We start from the raw sequence: 18677 nt of genomic DNA, 5'->3' as shown, positions 1-18677 counted from the left end.
ATGATATGTCAAAACATTGTATACGTGTCTATGGTCTATCAAGTTATATTATATATATATATATATATATATATATATATATATATATATATATATATATATATATATATATATATATATATATATATATATATATAGAATAAGTTAGTTAGGATATGGTTAGTATAGATTTGTTATAAAATTTTTGTAGCTAATCTAGTAATTCTATCCAATTTTGTTTTACCCATAATTTCTTCGTTTCAAATCCATTTTGAGTGAATCAAAAGGCTATGGTTTCGTATCAAACCATAATTTATTAATATAAATAGAAAAAGTATATGTTTATAGTTAAAAATACAGGTTACAAGTCATTTTTGAAAGAGATAGTCATTTCCGTCGAAAGAACGACATCTTGATGACCATTTTGAAAAACATACTTCCACTTTGAGTTAACAATGATTTTTGGATATAGTTTCATGTTCATAAGAAATATCATTTTTCCAGAAGTACAAGTTTTAAATCAAAGATTATCATAGTTTTTAATTATCCAACCCAAAACAGCCCCCGGTTTAACTACGACGACGTATGTCCGGTTTTACGGTGTTCTTCGTGTTTCCAAGTTTTAAATCATTAAGTTAGCATATCATACAGATATAGAACATGTGTTTAGTTGATTTTAAAAGTTGCGTTAGAAGGATTAACTTTGTTTGTGAACAAGTTTAGAATTAACTAAACTATGTTCTAGTGATTACAAGTTATATTCTTTGAATAAGATAGTTATATATATATATGAATCGAATGATGTTATGAACATCATTAATACCTCAAGTATAGTAGGTAAACCTACTGGAAATGACAAGAAATAATCTTAAGCTTGAATGGATCTTTGATGGCTTGGAAGTTCCTGAAGTAGAATCATGACACGAAAACAATTTCAAGTAAGATTACTAATCGAATTAAGATAGTTATAGTTATAGAAATCGAATCAAAGTTTGAATATGAATATTATCTTAAATAAGAAAGATAACCTAATGTAAATAACAAAGGTTTCTTGATCTTATATGATTACTTGGAATGGATTAGAAAGCTTGGAAGTATACTTGCAAACTTGAAAGTATTCTTGATTTTATGAAACTAGAACTTATAGAATTTATGAAGAACACTTAGAACTTGAATATAGAACTTGAGAGAGATCAATTAGATGAATAAAATTGAAGAATGAAGGTGTTTGTATGTGTTTTGGGTCGTGATATATGGATTAGATATAAAGGATGTGTAAATTTATTTTCTTGTAAATAATTCATGAATGATTAATAATATTTTTGTAATCTTGCTAAATAATTCATACTAGATTACAAAGAATGGTTCCCACATATTTGATGACTCATTAAGGCTGCTAAGGAGTTGATCATTGAGTGTATATACCAATAGTATGTACAACTAGAAGCTGGGTATTGTACGAGTACGAGTACCGAACGAATACGAGTAGAATTGTTGATGAAAATGAACAAGAATGCAATTGTAACCAACTTTGATAAGTATGAGTGTTTTGATATGTGTCTTGAAGTCTTCTGAAAGTGTATTAATACATATTAATACACTACATATATATACATTTTAATTAAGTCGTTAACTCATCGTTAGTCGTTAAATGTATGTGTTGTTTCGAAACCTTTAAGTTAAAGATCTTGTTAAATGTAATTAATCCATTGTTATTATACTTAATGAGATGTTAAATTGTTATGTTTACATGATAACATGGTGTATTAATATATCTTAATATCATATATATATATATATATATATATATATATATATATATATATATATATATATATATATATATATATATTAAAATACTATTACAACGATAATCGTTACATATATATATTGTTTCGAAATCCTTAAGTTAGTAGTCTCATCTTACTCGTGTAGTTCATTGTTAATACACTTAATGATATAATTAATTATCATTTTATCATGTTAAACATAGTGTGTTAATATCTTAATACAATACATATGTATTTATTTTAATTAAAACGTTGTTATAACGATAATCGTTATATATATCGTTTCGAGTTTCTTTAATTCAGTAGTTTCATTTTATGCATATAACTCTTTGTTAATATACTTGTTGAGATACTTACTTATCATAATATCATGTTATATATATATATATATATATATATATATATATATATATATATATATATATATATATATATATATATATATATATATATATATATATATATATCGTCATGTTGTTTTTACAAGTTTTAACGTTCGTGAATCGCCGGTCAATTTGGGTGGTCAATTGTCTACATAAACTCATTTCAATCAATCAAGTTTTAATAAGTTTGATTGCTTAACATGTTGGAAATATTTAATCATGTAAATATGAATCTCATATAATATATAATCATGAAAAAGTTCGGGTCACTACACATTTTGTGTTTGATTACATGTTTATCTTCATGATTACTGCCTGCTACTGCATCATCATCATCATCATGTTCATGTTCATATAGATTCATACATTTAGATATAGATAAAGAGCATATACGTATATATACATACATCATGCGATCATACAAACTAGCATACAAAGCATGAATTCGATATAAACTATTGTTATCAAAGTCAAACCTAACTAAATTCTACCCCACTACATTTGTTTGATTCTAAAATTTATCACTATATCCTCTATTGACAATATCCACCATATACATTTAATGTGACCCATATTGACCCTTTGAATAGCCAAATTGACCCATCTCCAAAGCAACTAAATAATAATATTACTTTCTAGCAAAATCAACCCACAATACAGCAGTAAATACCCCACCTATGTAACCACCAATAACTAACAAAATCACATTTGAACCAAAAACATTGCCCAGAGTAGTTGTGCAATGCTTACAAACGATAATATTTTGAGCTGAACCACCAAGGCATTAAAGCATGGACTTGCTTAACTGCTAAGACTAATAAAGAGAACTGTCTCGACAAAGGGAATATGTTCCCTACCATGGTTTCAGTATCAACTATTTCATGACTGAATTAATATAGTAACATATAAAAGCTTTTGAAACCATAACTATTCAAAAAACTAATTTATCGAGTACTTTTGTGTATTTAACTACCTCCAATTTCATGGAACTGAGTAGCTCCAATCTTAATTTTGTTTATATAAATCATATCCATATACCAAAGTCTACGGTTATAATCCTACCGTCAATTATGTAATGGATGTTAGGGTGCAAACCAAAGTCCCACATCGGTCACAGGACAAAACAAATGTATGTATATAAGTCTAAGGAGAAGTCCCTCTATTACCAATTAGTTTTAGAAAAGGATGGACTCTTGGACTTATATTGCAGGACATTGTGTTTGGGCTATGCGATCCTTACAACTGTTATCAGAGCTAGGCTATAGCCCCGATGTGGTGGACGGCGCAGTAAGGCGCACCCCTGAGCGCACGGTGTGATGTGGCGCACCCCTCGGTGTTGTTAGCGATGAGTGGACCCAGCTATCGTTCGAGGGACCCTGGCACGATGAGTTGATTTTGCTAGAAATTTCGAGGGAACCTTAAAATTAATTACTCAATGAACTAAGAACATAAATCATACCTTATATCTTACAACAAATTTGTAGAAACTTTGATTTCTGAAGATGATGCAAGCTTCAATTTAATTTTGGATTCACCTTCTTTCTTTGTTCACCATCACCATTTTCTCACTCTGAAGATGCAAGCTTCAATTTAATTTTGGATTCTCCTTCTTTCTGTGTTAACCATCGTTATTCTCTCACTCTCTAATTGTTTGAGATTTGTGGGGTGAAAAAGTCAAAAAAGATGTATGTGATTTCTAGCAATTGAAAGAATCGCCGTTTTTAGTTCCGTTATAACTAAAGGGCAACTCAAACGACAAAATTTAGGGTGTCTTTTAGTATATAAGGTAATATCACTTCTAACTATACACTATATCACAATTGATTTTTTGAGCATATAGGTTGAAATTAATTTAAGGTGAATATGCCTTATATATATATATATATATATATATATATATATATATATATATATATATATATATATATATATATATATATATATATATGGGCATGATCAATGGGGAAGTAACCAATCCGGGGGAAGCAATTTTTTTTTTTTTTTTTTTTTGTATTTTTGGAAAAAAAATTTCCGGCACCAAGATCACACGAAAATATGAACTAAAAACGATCGAAAAAAATAACATTCAAGATAATATTGTTCGTGAAGAATATGAACGTTTTTTTTTCATATTTTGTGAAGTAAAATTTAGCCCGATTTAGAGTTTAGGGTTTAGGGTTTGGTGTTTTGGGTTTATTCCATAAACCCAAAACACCAAACCCTAAACCCTAAACCCTAAATTCTAAACCGTTCGTGTTAAAAACTCAATCTAAATCCTAAATATAAACCCTAAATCTAAATCCTAAACCCTAAATTTCTAAACCATAATATCTAAACCATATAAACTCTAATATCTAAACCCTAATATCTAAACCCCAATAGCTAAAACCTCAACATATGCTCGAAAAACACGATAATTGTTATATATTACTTCTTCGAGTGTTTTCCCGCCAAAATAAAAATATTTATCACAAAGTGTCTCTACTAAATGTTCATATTTCATCCCATCTATAATGTTCGTGAACAAAGTTTTTTCAAAAAACGAAAAGAAAAAAAGTTTTTGCTTCCCCCCGCTTCCCCCCGATTGGTTACTTCTCTCTTGATCCTACCAATATATATATATATATATATATATATATATATATATATATATATATATATATATATATATATATATATATATATATATATATATATATAATAACGAAAATTTTGTGAGTTTTTCATTTTCGTCGTATCTCTGTCATACGAAGCTTGATTTAGTTTATCATTAGAAAGTTAAATATCCGTAACTTAAAAGGCTACGAATCTCATTACGTACTTAGATTTTAAAGAGGTGATCACGACCGTCGTAGACTATTAAGATCCGCCCTTGAAAGATGCTACATGTTTAACTTAGATTGTGAGCGAGAAATTATCACGAACATGAAAGAAAAGTTTACTTAACGTATCGAGTTGACTTCTAATATATAATTAGAGCCTATCTTGATAGTTAACGAAATAATGAAGAAGAATCTAATGATTTCCATGATTCCCTAAGCAACGGTTCACCTTTAATTTTTAAGTATGTTTGTCACTAGTTAGATGATAGCTTGTACAATGACAAAAAGTATGAGTTTTTTTTCTCAAACTCAAGTTGTAGTAGTTTTTAGCGTTTAGCGTTTTCTCTTCGTCAAAATGTTTTAAGCTATTTTAACCAAATAAATTTTATATTAGATAAGAGTTTCTTATAAAAACTAGTAAAAGCTATAACTTAAAAAATTTCCAAAAACCTGGTATTCAAATATACCAATATTTATGAGGAGATATACAAAGAAGCAATCTTACTTTTCTAAAATATATAATATGAAAACACATTTCTGTATGTATATTCATTCTTACGTAGTTACGTGACAGTTACGTGACGTATTTTAGTCCAAGTCGTGCTAATTAATTATTGCACGTATATAATAGATCTATCTAAAACCAATATTTCTCATTAACTGAACCTAGCCGACTTCCGGAACATTTTATTTTTATACTCCGTAACACAATAAAAAAAACAGAAATAATAGTTATAGTTGTAGGTTAATTAGTATTTTTTACATTTGTTGCCCACATGTTTAAATGAAAAAATTAATAAACAAAAAATAAGTATGATACCCTCATCCAATTGCTAATAAACGGTTATATATATACTCTCTTGTACACCTTCCTTTTGAGCTCCACGAAACTACCCAGCAAGTCGTTTTATATTATTTTAATCTCTATCTCTATATATAAAAATCATTCATGCATTTATTCCACTTTCATCTTTAATTTCAAACTAAAGCTATTACATACTTCCCTTAGCAAATAGCAAGTAATGGCAACAATTGATGAAATTTTAGCTCTAGAATTCATTAGACAACATCTTCTAGACGAATACAAAACACCTTATAATAAGTGTCACGTCTTGACTTCTCAAACATCGTTGTCTGAATCAGATCTATCGGTTTCTGATTATCTCGACTCTGAAGAAGAAACCGTATCTCAAGATGCCATAAGTACTAACTTGACTGTCCTAGAATCAGCGGACGTAAAAAAAATAGAGCGTGTTGAGGAAGTGAAGGTACATTATAGAGGAGTGAGACGTAGGCCGTGGGGTAAGTACGCAGCCGAAATTAGAGATCCAAAGCGTAAAGGAGCTAGAGTTTGGTTAGGGACGTATAGTACTGGTATTGAAGCTGCAAGAGCGTACGATAGAGCTGCTTATAAAATGCGTGGTAGGAAAGCCATTCTAAATTTCCCACTCGAGATTGATGTAAATTTGGTTAAAAGTGAAACGACAACAAATAATGTTAGTAGTAAAAGTAGGAAAAGAAGTAGGGATGATGAGAACGCGATGTTTGTGGTGGTAAAGAAGGAGAGGGAATGTTTTCCAGTGACGACGGCATCGAATTGGATATCGTTTTGGGATGAGGACGGATGTATGTTTGACGTCCCTCCCTTGTCGCCGTTATCTCAGTTGATGGCCTAATGATATATGTTACTTCATGTTGATAGCCGGTCACTTTAAATAATTTCTTTTATTGATTCATTGTTGGCTTTATGTTTTATCATGAATGGGAAAATCAAATTATATCTATATGATCTCGTTATATCTATATATTCTTACTTATTACTCCAAATCTACATATCTACATACTATAAAAGTAATACTCCGTAATACAACTTAAAGACGTTAACCAAAGAGCTTTTAATCCAACGTTATTAAGGAGTTTTAATAGATTAATAAGTTTGAGTCTCGTTATAAAGAAAAATGGATGTGTGAGTTTGTTGTTAAAAGAAAAAAAAAATATAAATATAAAGACGTTAGCTTTGAAATTATTTTTTTATTGTATGACATGTAGATACATGTATGAACAGATATTTCAAGCCGTCTTTCAACATTGTGTATCAAGTTGTTACTAAAACAAATACATTTATATTTACTAAATCAAATATGATAACGGTAACGGTAATAATACGGAGTAATACTTTATATTAAAATGATTAAACTACAACTTACAATACATAATACGTTATACATTATATGGTCCAGTAATATACGTTATACATTATATATTTATATGGTCTAGTAATATACTCGTCTTAAACTATAAATATTAGATACACGGTATACCAACCGTAATGTATAACTATTTAGACATTTAGTACAACTACTTAAATTATATAGTACCAACGTACCGTAATTTATCTAAATTGCTAGAGTTTACTCTTATTGTGTGTGTTGTATTGGAGGTGCAATCTCCGCACACTCAATTTTTTCTTTTCTTTTGTATAGTTTCCTCATATTTCGTGTAGACTTGGGGGTGGTCGTGGAGTCCCCATCCTTTCTACTTTTTTTCGTGAGTAATAATATTTTCTTCCCTTTCAAAAAAAAAATTATATAGTACTTCTTCCGTTTCATATCTATTGTCCACTATTTCTATTTTGAATGTTTCAAATTAATTGTCTATTTTAATAAATAAATAAAAATAATATGATAAAATTCTTTTGTGCCTTTACTTATTACATGTAAGACAAAAAGATAGGTAAAAAGTAAGGGATAAAACTGAAACGTCAACAGAAAAGTACATGTGTTAGGTACTTTTTCTTAAACTGTGTGTTTCTGTTTGGGTACAATTTAAAACGGATGGAGTGATTGTTATTGAATTTATCAGATATAGATGCAATGGACATGTGAGTACTCAATTGTACGAGTTAACCAAGAGTGAATAGAGGTGTTCATTGTGTCGGTTGTTGGATCCGAATGTTATGCGACGGTAGGAGTTTTCTCGGCGAGTTTAGATATGTTCCGGTTACAAACGATGTGTTTGAATGTGGTTGTTCTTGTCTCTCTTTTGTGGACTTGTGTGTATATGGTTGGTTTTTTCCTTTTCTCGTCGGATTTCCCCTTCCCCAAGATGTAACTCCTATAGGTCATATTCATGTTGTTCTTAATGATGGTCGTGGTGGGCGACTGAGGATTCAAAGGTGTATTTTATGGTGGCCCTGTGCGTTTATGGTTTCTCGACTGTGATGGTCCTGTTCGGACTTCTTTCTTGTTTATTTTATGTGATTTTTCGTCACGGGAGTGGTAGTGGGCTCGATGTTTGGATGTATATGGGTGATTCTGGTTGCAGGTTTGTTAGCATTTTGTGGTGGTGTGTACGGTATTGTGGTTCAACTATTGTTGGTTGTTTGGATCTTGGGAGCGTTGAAAGGCCTTTTTAGATGAACTCGGGCAAAGAGGTAGTTTCGTTTTGGGTAGTGTAAGCTTTTGGAGCTTCATCGGTTTGTTTCAAGGTTGATCTTGGGTGTTTATGGTTTGTTTCAATTGTTTGTTGCATTAGTATGTAGTAAGTTGTTGCAATGTTTGTCTCTTGATGATCGGGTTTGTTTAGATCATGTTTTTGTAATTTGATTCGTATGTATGACAGTGTTGTTTGGTCAAGTATATTGTTAGATCTACTCAAGCAGATTGTTGAAGTGCATCACTTGTATAATTTCTATATCATTAGATCTATTTTTATTTAATATATATTTTTTGCCAAACAAAATTAAGTGGTTTTACCTGAAAAACCGTTCGATCCAAATAAATTTGGGAAAAACGGGTTTGGCTAATTTAGTTTTGATTTAAGTTTTTGGTGGTGGGTTAGGTTGTACGCCAGTTGGCTCGTCGAGTTTTGCCGGAGGGGGTTTTCTATGTGTCTTACCACAGTAGCTTCTTTCCTCAAGTTTGTTGGAGCTCGCCAGAATATATCTCCATTTGCGTCAGCGATTTCCTTCCACCGTTCTTCTTCGCATCTAACGACCGGCTTATTCTTCCACCGTCGCTTTGTTTCTTTTATTGGTGCTTCACTCATTCTAGTCTTTTTGGCTGCAAATTATTATCAAGTGGGGATTTGGTTTTTGGTTAGTTGTTTGGATGTAGTTTGCTTGTTCAAAGTGGTACTTGGTTGGATCCCGTTTATGCAGGTTCGGGTTCATGTTTGTTGTACTTTTGTTTATGTACGGAAATTTTCATGGTAGTTTTTGTGTTAATTACTTATCTATTAGACTTAGGTGAGGGGATTTTTTACAATTTTATTTAGATTTAGGAATATTTATGGGGTATTGGTAGATGGTTTGGATGCGGTTTTATCTGTTTGTTACCCCTTTAGGTTTCAATGTGGTTAATTTGGTGTGTGATCTCTTGACTGCTCTCATGTGTTCTTCGTTGTGGCCTTTCCTCGATGGTTCTTCCATTTTCTCGTGGTTTCCTTCTCTGGTTGCTGTCCTATATCTCGTTGAATCGACACTCGATTCGGATACACCGAGTTCACAAGTTTAGCTTCCTCGACATGTAGGATGGTTTATCGTCTTTGAACTAGGTGTTTGCCCTTTTTGTGGGGATGCGTTCGGTGGGGAAGGATGCATGGAGATTTGAAGGCTTGATGTTTTGGGACAAATCAAGATCCATCGGAAGCAGTAGTTTCTCACCAGTAGATCGGGATGTTCGTTGACGTGGGATTTTAGATGTCTCAATATATATTTATGATGTTGTTTGTGCATTGTGTTGTTCTCAATATTGTAATAGTTAGTCTAGATGTTTAGTTCGGTACGTTGCTTCATTATTGCATGTATGTCAAGTTGATCGTTAAAGAATCTTAATTTGACTAATAAGAGTCGACACCAATGGTAACATATGTGATATTTTAAATTGCTTTTAACTATATTTATCAATTTTGTTGATGAAAATATTCTCATTCAATTAAAAGGTATAAATGATCATTTAAAAACAAAACTTGTTTAGACAAACATATAGAATGACTACAATTACATAGTTGTTTGTAACCTAAATCTTTTCAATGACACCCTTAAATATATAGCTAGTGACGATTAGATTGAGAAATTTTAGAATATCTTGGGATTAGAGATGGTAATGGATCGGATATATATCGATTGGTCCATATCTATATCTACATCTATATTCATGTATTTTTTTTTTTCAAACTCAAATCTATATCCATTTAAATATAATTGATCTGTTCATATCTATAGTCGTTGAATTAATCGAGTAAGTAGATATCTGTTAGGTTTTAAGATTTTTTAAAGGATATCTCTATTATAAATGAATTCATAGAAGTAATGTTAACAAATATAAATATAATGTAATTTAATATAGTTTATATACAAAAACGTTTAAGTGTTATCGTCAATGAGCAAAATATGTATCTATAAACTAATGTTATGTGTAATCACCAAGATTAATAATTAGTAGCACATTTTTAAGGTACTATTGATTGTGAAATATATGTATTTAATGATACTCACATAGTTGTATCTTTGCAATTCATATTTTCGATAATACTTTTATAGTTTCTAAAATGTATATATATATATATATATATATATATATATATATATATATATATATATTGTTTTAATCAATATGGAAGCACTTTTTTGGGGGAAGTGAGAGGAAGTAAGATTTTTTGTTTTTATTTTTAAACTTTTTTTCAAACATTACGATGACATGAAAATAGGAACATTTAAAAAGACACTTTGTGATAAATGTTAAATTTTGGCTGAAAAATGCCCGAAAAAATAAATGATAACATGCATCATATGTAATGTTTTAATTAAAAAAAATTAAAGGGTTAGAAATCAGGGTTTAAGGTTTAGAAATTAGAGTTTTGGGCTTTAAAAATTAGGGTTTAGAATGAATTTTTAACACGAACGGTGGAATTTAGAATTTTAGATTGGGGTTTTAGGTTTAGGGACTAAACCCAAAACACTAGACCCTGAAACTTAAACCCTAAACTTTAAATCGGGCTAAATTTTAAAAAAAAATTTACATTAGACGAAAAAAAGGAGGAAAGAAAACTTTATTTAAAACATTACATATTACATATGATGCATGTTATCATTTATTCTTCGAGTGTTTTCCCGCCAATATAATAACATTTATCACAAAGTGTCTTTTTTAAATGTTCATATTATCACGTGATTTTAATGTCTGAAAAAAAATTCAAAAAAAATGAAAAAAAATTACTTCCCGTCATCCCCCCCCCCCCCCCCCTAAAAAAAGTGATTCCCTTTTGATTAAAACCATATACACACACACACACACACACACACACACACACACACACACATTATTATAAAGCACGTGACAATAACCCTACGTGTCAATTTCTCATTTAATCTGAATTAAATTTGCACACGTGTCAATTACTCTATTGAATTAAATAATCTTATGTGCTATTTTTCTCAATTAAACTAGAATAAATAATAATAACTTCCTAAAATAATTAATCCTATCTAAATTAAGTAACAAATATATTTTATACTACATAATAATCAACGTATTTAATAATAAATACAAGATAATGATAATCAACAAAAATAACTTTCTGATACGTACTCCAATAAAAGAAACATATATTATATTTACATGATGTTGAGCACAACCTAAATTTTTACTGTAAATATTTTTGTCCAGTAATAGATAAGTTTGTTCAGTCATTGTCATCAGTTAACAGGTGGGACTCATGTTTGATATTTTATCGATTATCTATCAATCGAAGTCAAAATGGTTATTTGGTAATCCTTATAGATATTTAGATCTATGTCTGATCTGCTTGGTTTAAGATTTTTGATATGATGGAATTAGTTTGTAGTAAAAGCATATACAATTAGAGATGTACATAAAATATTATTATTAACAAAAAAATTTAAAGCAACTTTTTACTGGTTTATGTTTTGTGTGTTATCAATCATCTGTTAATTGAATTTAATACGCTTCAACAGATGAGTTCATAATCTATGCGTTAGTATTCAATAATAATATTTTCGAAACAAATATTATCAGACATCAGTAATGAAAAGATTTTTTCTTTTTAATCTTCTATACATTATATAAAACGCGTGACAACAATTCTACATGTTAATTCTTGATTAATTCTTGTCACGTGTAAACTCCTCCTTTATTCCTTTCAGGTGTCAGTCTATCAATTATTTCCATATATATATTAATTGAATTATTATATTTTCCAATTTAATTTAATATAAAGATGTTATTACCTAAAATATTATATTATATAATTATATAATCTATATCTATATATATATATATATATATATATATATATATATATATATATATATATATATATATATATATATATATAAGAATTGAGTCATAGAAAATTAAGTATGCTGTAATAAATAGGGTTAACTCAATAAAATTTACTCACGATATTTATTATAATAGTAAAAAGGATAAAAACTCAGTATAATTACCTATTTCATTTATTATGGTAAAAACATTCATTTATACCATTTATTATGGCTTATTATGGCTTATTTATACCATTTATACCATTTTTTTATTAGGGCTTATTATTGTAAATCTTTAACAATTATTAATTATACGTATTATATGCAAGCAAATGAAAGACGATAAGTATAATAACATATGAATTTTTTATTATTTAAATGTATCTAACAATATGTAATGAATATAAAAATTATTAATTTTATAGCTCCAACAAAATCATTTCGTTTGCATCTAATGAATGATCTAACTTAAAAGTCATGATATTAAATTGTATCCTTTGCATTCTTATATCGTAAGTTATTTACATAAGACATCTCCATATATATCTCAAAATTTATTTTACCTACTCTCTGAGTGTACCAAGTATGAGTTTCTTATTTCTTAACTAATCTTTTCATATTGTTATGATCATACCATCAATAAGATGTATTTGGGTTATTATGAGTTGCATATCCTTTCATTATGTTTTAAACTAATTTCTAACATCATATTTTAATTTTGTGTGGATTCTTTATGTGTGGTCAAGGCACCAATGTCTCCTGGTAACGTAATATTCGGTTGTTCTATGTTTATTTCATACTTCATAATCTCAATTATCTACATCTATATTTGTATTTATAATTGAAGTTTGCTCTTAATCATTCTTCGAGATGAATAGAGGATTTTGATTAGTATACAATGGCTTTTGATATTACATTTCATGTCTGTATTTCTTTATTGGGATCTCTTTTGTTATTCTACCAACCAACTTACGGTATATATATATGATATTAGACTGTTAGTATTCTTAACTATGCATATTTACAATATTTAATCCTTTTTTAGTCCTAGAAAATCAAGTATGCTGTAATAAATAGGGTTAACTCAATAAAATTTACCCACGATATTTATTATAATAGTAAAAAGGATAAAAACTCGCTATAATTACCTATTACATTTATTATGGTAAAAAAACTATTTATACCATTTATTATGGCTTATTATTGTAAATCTTTAAAAATTATTAATTATACGCATTATATGCAAGCAAATGAAAGACGATAAGTATAATAACATATGAATTGTTTATTATTTATATTTATCTAACAATGTGTAATGATTATAAAAATTATCAATTTTATAACTCCAATAAAATTCTTTCATTTGCATCTAATGAATGATCTAACTTAAATTCATGATATTAAATTGTATCCCTTTGCATTCTTATATCGTAAGTTAATTACATAAGACATCTCCATGTATATATATCTCAAAATTTATTTTACTTACTCTTTAAGTGCACCAAGTATGAGTTTCTTATTTCTCAACTAATCTTTTCATAATGTTATGATCATACCATCAATAAGATATATCTGGGTTATTCTGAGTTTTATATCCTTTCATTATGTTTTAAACAAATTTCTAACATCATATCTTAATTTTGTGTGGATTCTTTATGTGTGGTCAATGAACCAATGTCTCCTGGTAACGTAATATTCGGTTGTTCTATGTTTATTTCGTACTTCATAATCTCAAATATCTAGATCTATATTTGTATTTATAATTGAAGTCTGCTCTTAATCATTCTTCGAGATGAATAGAGGATTTTGATTAATATATAATGGCTTTTGATATTACTATTTCATGTCTGTATTCCTTTATTGAGATCTATTTTGTTATTCTACTAACCAACTTACGGTATATATATGATGTTAGACTGTTAGTATTCTTAACTATGCATATTTACAATATTTAATCCTTTTTTTTGTTATTACTATATACGTTGTTCGCTATGTGTAAAGTATAATATAGTGCTAATTTTGAATGATATTAATTCTTTAAAGTTTATGTTAGTGAACTACACTTGTTTACATAATTTATTTATTAATTCAGTTGTATTTTATGTATTTTTAATTGATGTAAAATAAAGTTGTCACACATTAAACTTTAGTATTTATAGTTTACCATGAAGAAAGTGTGTTATTATTTGTAGTGTTTCATAGAAATGTTTAGAACACATTTTATGATTTAGTATATAACAAACAATGAACTATGATAAAATGGTAATAAAATTGTAAGGGTGACCTTTTAAATAATGAAGATTAACATTATTAAATTAGCCCGTATAATCATAATGGTAATGAAAGTTACTCATTATAATGCCTCTTTGTATATGAAATATACAACATATACATAACTAATTACTAAAAAATATTAAATTTCTTATTAAAAAATTTGGATGCATCTCTCAACGATAATAAAAAGGTGTTGAAGTCACACATCATCCACTATATATTACTATTTTCATGTTCTTCACCAAATTGTTTTTTATATATAATGATAAATTAATCTCTAAATGGCAACTGACCTTATGGAATAAAAGTTCAAAGAAATATCTTTTTTTTTATGACCAGCATCTAGATAGTAATATGTATTTATTTAATATTAATTGTCATCATATGACTGTGAAATTGATTTATTTTCCATTAATTATTAGTAACATATTCTTGAATTTAACTTTTATTTTACTTCTTCAAAGTTTATTTCATAGTTGTGTTATCAATGTTTTATTTTGAGGTAAAGGAGCTCATTAACCAATGTGTTATGGTAAAAGTCTTGGTAGTGACACAATGTATATACTATCTTAACCTCTAAATACACTAAACTTAACCAACTACGTGCAACGCACGGGCATTACCAACTAGTATTATATTAATATTAACATACGTTATAATTATAATTATTTTAATAAGAGTATATATTAAATTATTATTATTAAATTATTTTAAATGATCATAAATAATACTATTGTTTTAAAAGATACATTTATTTAATATAAATATTGATAATATATATATATATATATATATATATATATATATATATATATATATATATATATATATATATATATATATATATATATATATATATATAATCATAAATATAAAAGAAAGGGCTCATGTTTGTCAATTGAAGTTAAAATTATTTTAATATAATATTTGTAGAATATTATATAAACGTACGGGCTCATGTTTGTCACTTGAAGTTAAAATGGTTATTTGATAATCCTTATAGATATTTAGATGTATGTCTGCCCTACTTCACTTGAGATTTTGACATAATGGAATTAGGTTGTACTAAAAACATATACAATTAGAGATGTACATAAAATATTATTTTTAACGATCGGTTTTAAAACAACTTTTTAGGGGCTCATGTTTGGTGTTTCATCGATTATTTGTTATTTAAAGTTAAAATGAGTCCAACGGACGGACTCATAATCTATGTGTTAATATTAAATACTAATGTTTTCGATACAAATGTTATTAGTAATAAATGGTTTTTTCATTTTAGTTGTATTATACATTTGATAAATATCAAAACTAACGTTATCGAACACTAAGTTATAAAACTGACGTGCCATGCACGGGCCGACGTTAGTATTCGATACTAATGTTTTACAACTACCGTGCAAAGCACAGACTCATAAAACTAGTATATATATATATATATATATATATATATATATATATATATATATATATATATATATATATATATTTCAGGTGATAAATGAATATATTCATGAATGTAGAGACCCGTCCTAATCCACCTGGATGAAGTCTTCAACATTTGGTCCCTTTGCGAGGTACTGACCTAAATATGCCATGTACGACTCCTTGTAATATATTTAAAATGAGAAAATGCACAGCGGAAGATTTCTTTCATACCTGAGAATAAACAAGCTTAAAAGTGTCAACCAAAAGGTTGGTGAGTTCATAGGTTTATCGTATCAATCATTTAAATATATTAATAGACCACAAGATTTCCGTTTATAAATATATGTACACTCGCAAGTGTATAAAAGTATTCTATAAGTTGTAGGCACCCGGTAACAAGCCTTAACGTTCATGTTTTACCCTCTGAAGTACACCAGATCAGGTGTGTTTAAAATAACCTCGAAGTACTAAAGCATCCCATAGTCAGGATGGAGTTTGTCAGGCCCAATAGATCTATCTTTAGGATTCGCGCCTACCGTACATAGACAAGTAGTTTAATGTTACCAAGCTAAGGGTATATTTCTGGTTTAAACCCACATAGAATTAGTTTTAGTACTTGTGCCTATTTCGTAAAACATTTATAAAACAGCGCATGTATTCTCAGCCCAAAAATATATATAAAAAGGGAGTAATGAAACTCACCTAATGTATTTTATAGTAAAAATACATATGACTATATTGAACAATGCAGGGTTGGCCTCGGATTCACGAACCTATATCATTTGTATATTTATTAATATACATAATTGTAATCGAATAAATTTATATATTCTTATTAATTATTATTTATTATGAGTTAATATAATATATATAGTGTTATATATATATATATATATATATATATATATATATATATATATATATATATATATATATATATATATATTAATGTTTTATCTTTATCTATTATGTATTAAAATTAATACTTTCATACATAATTATATTATATTGATATCTATGATATGTGTAAAAATGTTTATCTATTATGATAATAGTAATACTAATTAATAATAATAAAATAATAGTAATAAAAATGATAAATTTAAAATAAAGATACTTTTAATAATAATGATAAAAATGTTAACTTTAATAAATAATACTTTTAGTAAAAATGTTAATTTTTAACAATAATGAATGTTTATAATCATAATTGTAAAAATAATTATGCTAATACTTATATGAATAATAATAATAATAATAATAATAATAATAATAATAATAATAATAATAATAATAATAATAATAATAATAATAATAATAATAATAATAATAATAATAATAATAATGATAATAATAATAATAATAATAATAATAATAATAATTACTACCTTAAAAAGATAACAAATGCGTCATAGCCTGGACTCGAACCCAAGACCTCTAGTTCCCTCATAACACCCTCAAACCATCCCACCATCAATGTTTTTCTGTATTAATCTCGAACTAGAATTATATAACCAATTCATCTGGCCGTTTTCTTCTTCTCAAACGGAAATAGAAACAGAATTTCGTAGCCTGATTTATTTATTGGACCATGGTTAGTGGCGGTTGTGGCCCAGTATTTATTCACGAGCCCAATTATTAAGTAATGGCCCAAGATATGTCAAAAGATTAAATCGATGGGTGGATGTGTGTGATGGAGTCGTTCATTCCAAAGAGGTAACTCAACAACAAATCAATCGATCTAGATTTTTGGTTCATCAATCGATCAATCAACAAAAGGGTTTCGGGTTTGAGATTTGTTCGATGACAATATCAAACGGCAGCAACAATCATCTATCAAGAGGATCAAATCGTAACACTAAGCAAGCAATTGATTGGTGAGGGTTTGGTTTATTGGATCTTCGAACAGAAAAGGGAACAAACCGGTATATCTTCATTATCATTCTCGGTCCCGTTATTTAATCATCTATTTTGTTTTCATCGATTAATCAACATTTAATCTATTCACCTTTATTGACATCATCTTCTATATCACTATCCATTATCATAATTATATTAGATAGGTTACGGGCAAAAACAATTGTTTATACTTTACTTTACAGCAATTTGGGTTATTTAAAAGATGTATATGTGTGTGTTATCCTGTCTGGATTCACCTAATCACGAGCAATATTAACTTAATCAAGCAAGTGGGGTTATTACTTTAGCACTTGTCGGCCAAAGAGAAAAAAAAGAGTATGCGATAATTAGTTGAATTCCTTGTCATTAACAATTATCCATTGAGTTATATGGCTGTATAGTTGATAGGGACAAGTATTAATCATAGCAAGTAATAGCAGCAGCTTACATCGAGCAATACAGCAGTAGTTGTGAAGAATAGAAGTATAAAAGTGTAGCAGGTTGGTGGTTTTCTTTATTGATGATTTTATGTGAGGTTTGAACTGCAAGCAGAAGAGCCGAGTAGCAACACTTGTTTGGGGTATGTTTGGGTTACGTTTGAAGCAAAACTAGAATCAGACACAGAAAACAAACGTGTTGCAGTAACATTAACGGTTTTGATGGGTTCTCGTTGGTGTTTAAACAAAAAAAGAAACAGATAACGAGCAGGTGGTGGGGGATGATTGATGGGGTCTCGGTGGTGATTTTGGTTGAAGATTGTGAATTGTCTTGAGGTACTTCTTTGAGCAAAAATAGAGAGAAGTGATAATTTGATGAG

The 18677-nt window shown here is 28.4% G+C and overlaps 1 protein-coding gene across 1 annotated transcript; it reads left to right on the top strand.

The window, feature by feature from the left end:
• Positions 1-5971: 5971 nt before the first annotated feature.
• On the top strand, positions 5972-6733 carry LOC139861428 (ethylene-responsive transcription factor ERF104-like). The gene has a single exon (XM_071849822.1). The coding sequence runs from the start codon at positions 5997-5999 to the stop codon at positions 6648-6650; it is 654 nt and encodes a 217-aa protein (XP_071705923.1). The 5' UTR covers positions 5972-5996; the 3' UTR covers positions 6651-6733.
• Positions 6734-18677: the final 11944 nt, after the last annotated feature.

Source organism: Rutidosis leptorrhynchoides, chromosome 1 (assembly GCF_046630445.1).
Source record: "Rutidosis leptorrhynchoides isolate AG116_Rl617_1_P2 chromosome 1, CSIRO_AGI_Rlap_v1, whole genome shotgun sequence".
Taxonomy (NCBI): Eukaryota; Viridiplantae; Streptophyta; class Magnoliopsida; order Asterales; family Asteraceae; genus Rutidosis; species Rutidosis leptorrhynchoides.
Note: the sequence above shows the minus strand (reverse complement) of the source record. Positions and strands in the feature narration are given on the sequence as shown.

Coding starts and splice junctions, on each gene's coding strand:
- LOC139861428 (XM_071849822.1), top strand. CDS start 5,997: ATGGCAACAATTGATGAAATTTTAGCTCTAGAATTCATTAGACAACAT.